Source organism: Tachypleus tridentatus, unplaced genomic scaffold, assembly GCF_004210375.1.
Source record: "Tachypleus tridentatus isolate NWPU-2018 unplaced genomic scaffold, ASM421037v1 Hic_cluster_1, whole genome shotgun sequence".
Taxonomy (NCBI): Eukaryota; Metazoa; Arthropoda; class Merostomata; order Xiphosura; family Limulidae; genus Tachypleus; species Tachypleus tridentatus.
The window spans coordinates 2,321,455-2,330,996 of NW_027467777.1; the positions used below are offsets into that span (position 1 = coordinate 2,321,455).

The 9,542-nt window shown below is 30.4% G+C and overlaps 1 protein-coding gene across 1 annotated transcript; it reads right to left on the reverse strand.

Annotated features, from left to right (window-relative positions):
* Positions 1–499: 499 nt before the first annotated feature.
* Positions 500–9,426, reverse strand: LOC143241996 (CWF19-like protein 1). The gene is made up of 8 exons (XM_076485339.1): positions 9,397–9,426; positions 9,148–9,266; positions 7,551–7,635; positions 5,389–5,514; positions 5,071–5,176; positions 3,882–3,961; positions 1,158–1,367; positions 500–745 (listed from the first exon to the last, which is right to left on the reverse strand). Exons 1-8 carry the CDS (start codon positions 9,424–9,426, stop codon positions 500–502), a joined length of 1,002 nt encoding a protein of 333 aa, XP_076341454.1.
* Positions 9,427–9,542: the final 116 nt, after the last annotated feature.

Consider the following 9,542-nt stretch of genomic DNA (forward strand, 5'->3'; position numbering starts at 1 on the left):
CTATGGTATCTAACAAGAATACTGTTCATAATTCACATGGAAATGTGTAAACTGTACAATCCTTGTGAATCTCTGTTCTATGGTATCTAACAAGAATACTGTTCATAATTCACATGGAAATGTGTAAACTGTACAATCCTTGTGAATCTCTGTTCTATGGTATCTAACAAGAATACTGTTCATAATTCACATGGAAATGTGTAAACTGTACAATCCTTGTGAATCTCTGTTCTATGGTATCTAACAAGAATACTGTTCATAATTCACATGGAAATGTGTAAACTGTACAATCCTTGTGAATCTCTGTTCTATGGTATCTAACAAGAATATTGTTCATAATTCACATGGAAATGTGTAAACTGTACAATCCTTGTGAATGTTGGTTCTATACTATCTAACAATATTGTTTATACTCCAATGTAAATATTCACAATATAATTTTAAATTCCTACAACTCTTATAAATTAATTTACTTTTTTCTTTTACGTAACACTTGATTTCATAGTTTTACATTTGAGCTAAAACATATTGTATATTCTCGTACAAAAGCTATAGGAAATATGGCAGTTACGTAACTACTGATACATCTTGTTTCAACTGCACACGTATTAACATCTAAGCACAAGTTTACCTGTTGCAGGTTAGTGTATTTTGGTATTTCTTGAAGGTCAACTGATTTGTAGGCAGCATATTCTAGAAAAACTTCCTTTACTTGTGAAGACAGTTTAGAAGGCACTGGAACCACCTACAAGTTAATATTCAAAATTAGAAACATAATTTAAATATTAGAAAATAATTCAGATTTATAATTTTGGCAAATCTGTACTTCAGTATAAATAAAGAAAACTGCACATGTTTCTAAAACAAAATGAATAACCATCCACAGAAATTCCATTTCCATCAAAAGGTGGTACCAGTTTCATATCTGACATTATCTATGATTCTTTGAGTTGTTATAAAGATTTCATTATAACAATGTTGTTGTAATATCAACTGCATAACTTTTACGTTACATTTTTGCATCATTAAAATCTTCGTTATTTACAACTACACTGCTTGTAAATTTATTACATACAAGCAACTGATATCCAATGTCTCATTAACGAGGTTTTATGTTCTGTGTCACTAGACCTTTTCGCTGATAATATGAACATAACCTGAATCTGAAGATGTGAAGACTTAAAGTTTCTTTCAAAGAAGACCACAGACTTCTTTCTGGACTTGTAGTACTTCTTCAAAGCTTCTTTAAACTTCTGTATCTCTTCAAGTGCAGTTTCTTCCAGCATTACACTTGACTGATAATGACCAATGGATAGTATAAGAACATGATCAGGTGTCAGTCCACCTTTGGCTAAAGCAAGATAATTCTATTTGAGAAAAAAAAGAAAAGGAAATGAGACAATGAAAAAAAAACTATCTTTAAAATTTTACAGAATATAGAGATTTTAACAGATAAGATCATATATTAAAATATTCCATACAAATGCAGTGTTTCTTATCAAGAAGTGTTCTTAGCTAAACAGTTTTATTATACCATATCTAAACACTCCACCAACACTTGAAACTTATTGTCTTATTCTTCCAATTTGCCCTTGTCTAGGGTTATTGATGAGGGATGAAATCCCCCCCAAAGCAAACAGTACATTAATTTTTTTACCAATTCCATATTATCCCTCTTTATAAAGACTTGGTCAATTTGACTGATTTAAGTAACCACCATGAAATTATACATGCTATAACTCAAATTTACTGAATGAAACTTCACAAAATCTGGCAAACCTTTAGCAAACATTACATTATACAAAAAAAATTAGATCTTTTAATGAAATATTTTCTACTGAAGATGTGTATGTGAACTTACAAAGTTTTAACAGCATCAGTGTGAATGAAGAAATTTCTCATGCAAAGAATAAAAATACTTCTTTCCATTTTAGTTTTTACCTTTCATTTGCAAAGCGTCTTAAGCCTCCTAAACAAATAATTCTTTTAAGTAAAAAACTGTATTTTTTCTGTTATTTCCTCTAGCATGATACTAAATTTAGCAAAATCAACAATTTTGGGTAAAATGAAAAGATTTAAGAATGCAAAATATATTAATATTCCCCCTTTGTTTTCTTTCTAGAATGAGTGCATTTTAAATTGGACAGGCACAAGCCTTACAAGTTATTTATTCTCACACCCAAGGCTAATAAATTTTTCAAATCTGGTTTAATTTTACTGTTGTATAGCTGTAAATAAACTATCACAAAGTACATCATAAACTGTTTATCACAATGGGACAGCATTGTGCAAACTGTCAACATACACTTCAAGATATTCAATCATACCTCGCACACTACCTGTAAACATCTTGTGTCATAAGTATTTTTTTAACCAAACAAGTTTTTAATTTTTAAACTTTAATTATGTTTAAAACAAAAACTTAGTCTTTAAAGTTAAAGAGTTTTGTTGTTCAAATATGAAACATCACATGCCTACACAGATATTTACAGCAATATTTTAAATTCAAATATGAAACATCACATGCCTACACAGATATTTACAGCAATATTTTAAATTCAAATATGAAACATCACATGCCTACACAGATATTTACAGCAATATTTTAAATTCAAATATGAAACATCACATGCCTACACAGATATTTACAGCAATATTTTAAATTCAAATATGAAACATCACATGCCTACACAGACATTTACAGCAATATTTTAAATTCAAATTTTGAATGTAACATATTAACATAAACAAAACACAGTGTGTTCTAAAACTACTGTAAATTAACTGACTTTCTAACTAAAGTATAAGTGGATTAAAACTTCCATTAGTCGGGATGAGACAAACGCCACAAAGGCAGACAATGAAACTGAGACCAGATATTTCCAATCCTGGCATATTAACAAACTAGCCACATGAAGAAAACACTCCTATTTCTATTGTTTATAAATAATCCAATAGCAAATATCAGAGAAGTATATTAACATTTTTTGAAATGCATAATGTACAAGACAGTGACATGTGAGTTTGGCTTTTACCTTTATACCTCAGTAAGACAAGTATTGAGACTATACATGCACATATGACCTAGCAGTGTCTGTACCATCATAAAGTACTTGGACAAAACTCAGATCACACAGGAGTAGAAATAAAAGTAAACAAGGCAAATGGGGTGAAGAAGTGTCAAATGATACAGAATATAAAACTGAGAATAAAACTTTCTTTTAAAATTAAAAACACACCTAACATTAAAATATGGATTTCAAACAATGTTATGACAAAAAGTATGTTGAAATACGCTGATAATAAACATGATGAAATCTGGAACGTGACTATAAAAAAATTCCATAATGTGTATTTTAACCCTTTTGAATCCTGTTAAACATTTATCTGAAATTCTTTGAAGAAGTTAGTTATGCTGTAAGCAACAGTTTTTATAATACAAGTAACAATTTATCCTTGTAACAATACTTAGAGTATTGTTTATGGAAAAAACTAAAAGCTACATCATAAGATAACATTTATGTATAATAAACAGTCTTGTGAGACAAACTAAACCACAATTAAAAAAATACAGAGTGATATATACTGAGCGATAATGAAAAACTTTTTCTTTGCTAGGGTTCATATTTGGATTGCCTCAATAATAATAATAAAAAAAAAGATTCCTATAACATTTCATGAAACAATTATATCACAAGTTACTCTACCACTAAAATATCACATTCAAAAATCACATGTACACTCTATAACCTTTATATTCCAAAAATTCAGAAATTAGATTATTTTAATTAATTGTTGGTTTTTAATTGTAATGTAAGTTAAAAGTTAAGGCTCTTGCATGATGGTAGTCTTGTAAGCGGTTGGTCAACAGATTTACTCACATGGTCTCCCACGCTGACAACCAAGTGTTTTTCCACTTCAGAGCTCGACAGACAAAACCAACATGGACCCTGTGGCTGAACTACAGAACAAAAAGGAAATCAAGCATATCAAAAACTAGTATTTCCAATGTTCAGAATCGATAAATCTTTTATGAGGCAGTTGAGAAACAGATAACTCTTTACTGTAGTGGATGTTTACTCTTTAGTAATGCCACTAAAGAGAGTGAAGCTTGTAGTTAATAAAAACACCTGTGTTTAACATGTTACTATTTTAACATATACAATGTTAATACACCAGATTTTTCAATTCTGCTTCAAAGCCATGAGAATACTTTTACTCTATCCTCAAATTCCATGTTTCAAACATTCCAACACAATACACTGATTCATGCTTGTAGTTATGAAACCCCATTGCATTTACACAAGTTCTCTAACCTCATTATACAACACCAGGTGGAGTTCATCACTTCTCAACTCCAAGAAAAAATCATATGAACATAAGCTTATGATATCTGGAAAAAAAACAACTGAAGTATTTTCTTGACATTAGTTAAAGAATATTAATGTTGTTCATAAAACACCATTCATATAACAACTGTCTGCGTTATTGTAAAGATACCTTTTGAAGGACAGTTCCTCTAGTTCTGGTTTCCACTTAAATTAGGTCATGAAAAACATATAATGGAAAGCTATTGATGATGGGAAACCCACTTAAAACAAAAATGTATCCCAGAACAGCTGGTATGGATATTAACGCTTTTATTTATAAGCAGAGAACAACGTTTCAACCTTTCTATGTCATCTTCAGGTTAACCTGAAAATGACTTCAGGTTAACCCACACCAGCCATTCCAAGATGTAATGGAAAACTCTGTGTACCAAGTAAAGACAAAACAGCATTAATTTAACCATTAAGAAACTGACTTAGCATTCATTAAATGTTTATAAAAATAAATTTTAATCACTGTCATTACATGAAAACTTATTCTTCGAAGACCAGCCTTGGTATCCAGACTTGTTTTAAAGAAATCAAAACATAATGGCAAAAATTTCTTAACATAAGATTAACACACATTTTCAGCTGGTAACACAAAATAATGAATGATAGTAAATAATTTCACTACTCATCACAAAACCGTACATTCTCCTATCATCTCATCAACACATCTTTAAGATAAATGCCTTCATACATGTCTGTCTTGGCTTCTTTGTTTTTTGGTCTTCATTTCTTTCCCTCGATGTCTTTTTTTGACCACCAGTTTCAGTCTTCAAGTCATAGAAGAACTGTTGTGTAGGCTAAGCACAGAAGATGAATTATACCAAGAAGTATTTCTTAACATCATGAAAGGAACATAAGTAAATAATTATTCTTTTCACAAACTCCCTAAATCAGATTTTACTACTTTTTTATGTATCACATTCACGAGCTAACTTGCTTACTCATGAACACTCCAATTCTGCTACCTCTGCAGACATAATGATTAGTGTGAATCAGTAATGTAACCTACCTTCTCTGAAGTTGACAAGTCTTCCTTGCTGAACTTAAAGGGACACTCTGTCACATCCAATGGCTGCTTGACAAGATTAATTTTATCCATGGCAGACATCGGTGTGATGGAGAATGCATATAACCACTAAAAGAAGAATTAACTAGTCATGAGTGCTTCACACCTAACAACTCATCTCTCAGATGAAAATAATCAACGTAGCTGTAGAAAGTAATATTACATTACACAAGAGAAATTTTGAAAATATATTCCACTCGTCCTATTAATATAAGTCATTGACTTTACTAGCCTGTATCTACAGAATGTTTCAGACATGACAGGAAGTTCTTATAACATAGTTTTCACACCTTACATATTAATTAAAATGGTGAAATGACTTACCACAATAAATTACTTTAATTGATTTGAACTTGCTGCTACTTAAACATTTAACAAGATTCCAGTTATTATATTTACTGAGAGAATCCTAACACAAAAATACCTTTATGACAAGCACGCTGGCTCGACTAAAACTTTTATCTAAATGGTAAGTATATACTGCATCTTTCAAACTCAACTGCTAAAATAAAATACGAACCAAGACAGTGTGTGAGTGTGTCTGTGGAGATTTAAAAAGTCAAAATGTTAATAATCAACTTAAACTTGTGCGTGACAAAAAGTAATCACAGAATTACCAGAAAGAGAAATCTTTATGTTTCTATTTAAATCTCTTCACTGTAAGGGACATTTCTAATAATTTTATTACAATACTACATATTACAAATGTTCCAAGAAATGACAAATATAATTTCATAAAAGTCCATGCATCACACACACACGTGAAATATGGAGTTAAGTACATCTAATTAATGCATACAAGAAGTTACACAACAATGACCGACAAGGATGAAAATGTAAATTTCAACTATAATCTGAGATGTATTCCACGAAGTATTGACAATCAGCTGTTTCAATCATCTATAAATTGATACCACTGCAAGCTATGAAAAAGTTTACAGCCTCTATAAAAGGACTTTGCATAGAAATCAGAGACACCTGGTGGAAGTTTGATCTGAGGAGACACATGTGCAGTCTTCAATTATAACCAATTACTGAATTAGATTTGTATTTCAAGACGGCTGATATGGGTATTAAAACCTTTACAAACTAAAGTATAGAACAACATTTTGACCTTCTTACGACATCTGCAGGTTAAACCGATTTTGTGATGACGAGAAACCCACTTGAAATAAAAATATATTCTCAGGTTAACCTGAAGATGATCTAAGAAGTTCAAAACGTTATTCTATACTTTATTTTAATAAAAGTTTTGATACCCATATTAGCCATCTTGAGATACATTTTTACTTCAAGTGAGTTTCTCATCATAACAAATAAGGTTTGGTTTTAGTTCCAAGATTTATGATGAATGAAACTTAGTTCATCCAGTTAAGTGACATATTTGTGAGCTGGATGTGTAGACTATTTAAAGAATTGTAAGAATACTAATGAAATCTGTATAAAAACCCACGTCTGTCTCCTGATTCTTATAGAGAAGCTAAACAACCTCCTGCTGGTTGTAAAATACTGATGCTGCCTGATCCAACTATGTCAGACCTCATAACAATACTGAAAGTGTCTAATATTTCCCACTCAAGTACAGTGTAACTACTGTTCTGTCTTTCAGAGTTGAATAATGTAGTCAGAAGTTACGTTTCAGCAGTTTTCAATCAGTGTGTTAACTGATAACTTACTGACGGTATTATGTAATTTAACTGATATTAAAGAATGTTTTATCTAAAGTATAGATACTTGCTCAAATTGTAGAGTTTAATACCTTTAACAGTGAAACTTTTCAGGATAGCTTCAGTTCAGTAATCTCGATGTAGTTGAGTATCTTAATATAAGGCATTAAAGTGTTATGTTTTGAATCTGTTTTTAAGTCAATTTTAAATTCAAGTATAAACGTGCTCCACTTAGTGACCTATGACTCGTGATTGTAAACCTGGATTTTGAACAAATCTATTGTGAGCCAGATTCAAGTCAAACTTCAAACATCTAGCCTACATGGTAGCCAACATGTTTACACACTTACTTTCAAAATATTGTTAGGAATTGAAAGATTAGAATATATTGTATTATATTACATCAGTTGGTTTAAATATGAGAGAAATATAACAAACCTTGTCCTTTTGCACATTCCCAACATTAGCTAAAGAAATAAAACGTGTAGGGTGACGTGCAAGTTCTGCTAGTACTTTGTGATTTCTGTCAATGACAAAAAAAAACTTATTAACCCACACACAAACACAAGGAGCAAGTCAGCTAAGCCAACCATTACTGTAATTAAACACATTTAACAAGAGCCACTTAAGTAAAACATAGGAAAAAACACTAATGACTACAAATTCATGAGAGGAATAAAACCCACTTTAAGATCCACAGAAAGCACACTGTGAAACACAATTCAACCATTGCAGCACCTCGTTATCAGTGAATAAAACAATTTAATTAAAACCATGCGCTAGAAATACAGTAAAGTTTTTCTTGATTTCCCTGAAGCTAAATAATGTTATATCTGTACCCTGTCTCTGCAGAAAAATTTTACCACTGAACAAATTAAACAGTACTGTAGAATTTAATCAACCATAATTAAAATCAAGTGTTTATTTTTGGTATTACTTTTACAACCAAATTTAACAATATCGGTTTTTCATTTTACCTAACTTTGGGTTTAACTTAAACATTATTTATTGATGAAAATTTATAATATCATTCATATTAATGTTAAAACTAAACATTTTCACTGAAAAGTTTCAGTCAGAGTCTAATGGTAAATTAAGCTTACTTGTCTTTCAGAATTTGTTGTGCATACCGAGAGGATTTAGATATTCTGACAGCCAAGTTTATAAAAACCTTTAGTCTCCCAATAATAATAATAATAACAAACTTAATTCTGCCAATATTTTACTATTTCAGCTTCACCAAGGTTTATAGTATAATAATATGCACTATTCACTCTAATGATATCAGTGACAAAATGTTAGCTGGATATCTCCTAATCTGTTATTCAAATAACAATTAATTATTCCTCACTCAGTTATTGATATGTCAAAAGAATTTGAAAAAAAAACCAGTCTTTATCACTTTTTTCAGAACAAATATTACTAAGGCCTCTATGTTTTTTTTTTATTTTTTTAGTTAAGAGTTTTATGTATATATCCCAAATCAATTTTTCAGATCTTTCACTTTTTATACATCAATTATTTTGTTTCAAAGTCCTTCTTTGCACAGAGCCTACTTTTATTTTTAATACATGAATTATTACATTCATAAACATTATTTCCATATTCTCTTAACTTTAGCTACCCCCTTGGAAGATGCTGTACACTTAAAAGTAATCAGACCAAATCAATGCCCAGGAAGGAAGAATATTACATAACTAACAGCACTAGAAAAGTTGTGAAATCAATGTTAACAAAGTAACAATTTCCAGTTTTGCTTTTCTGTGTGTGTGGTGTGTGGTTTTACATCAAATTTTCTTTTTTTCATTTTTTTAATCATCATGGTGTTATAAACTGTGTTTTCCAGTAACAATTCAAAATCAGAAACCCTAAGCATAATGTTATTGTACAATAAAATCTTATAAAACCAGATAATGTGACAGATAGTGTAACCAGATAATTATTGTTAATATGATATTCACACTTCACAGCATTCCTAATAAATAAGAGTGGTCCAAAACATTAGAGTTTCTCTCCTGACACACAAGTTAATTACCTGTAAGGCAATCTTTCATAATAAATTCCATGTAAACCAGCAAAATGGTAGCGTGGCCTGGCGTAAAAGCATAGTTGAGAGACAAGTTCAGATCCCACATCTTTTACATCAAGGCCTTTCTAAAATAAATTTAGAATTAAAGCAACACTGTTTTTTGTTTTTTAACCAGCAAACATAATAAAAATATTAATTATTATGGAATGCCAGATAAACAATACTTATTTTCATTTTATTTTAAGTTTTACTTACAGAAGTTTTACTTAAATGCATACATGGCATAATTCCGGTAAAACTAAAAACTTAATAAATATCTTGTAGTTATTCTAACATTTTCAGTATTCTATAATTTTCCAGTCCATTCCATGTTAAGTTAACTTTCATTAATTAAATACTCA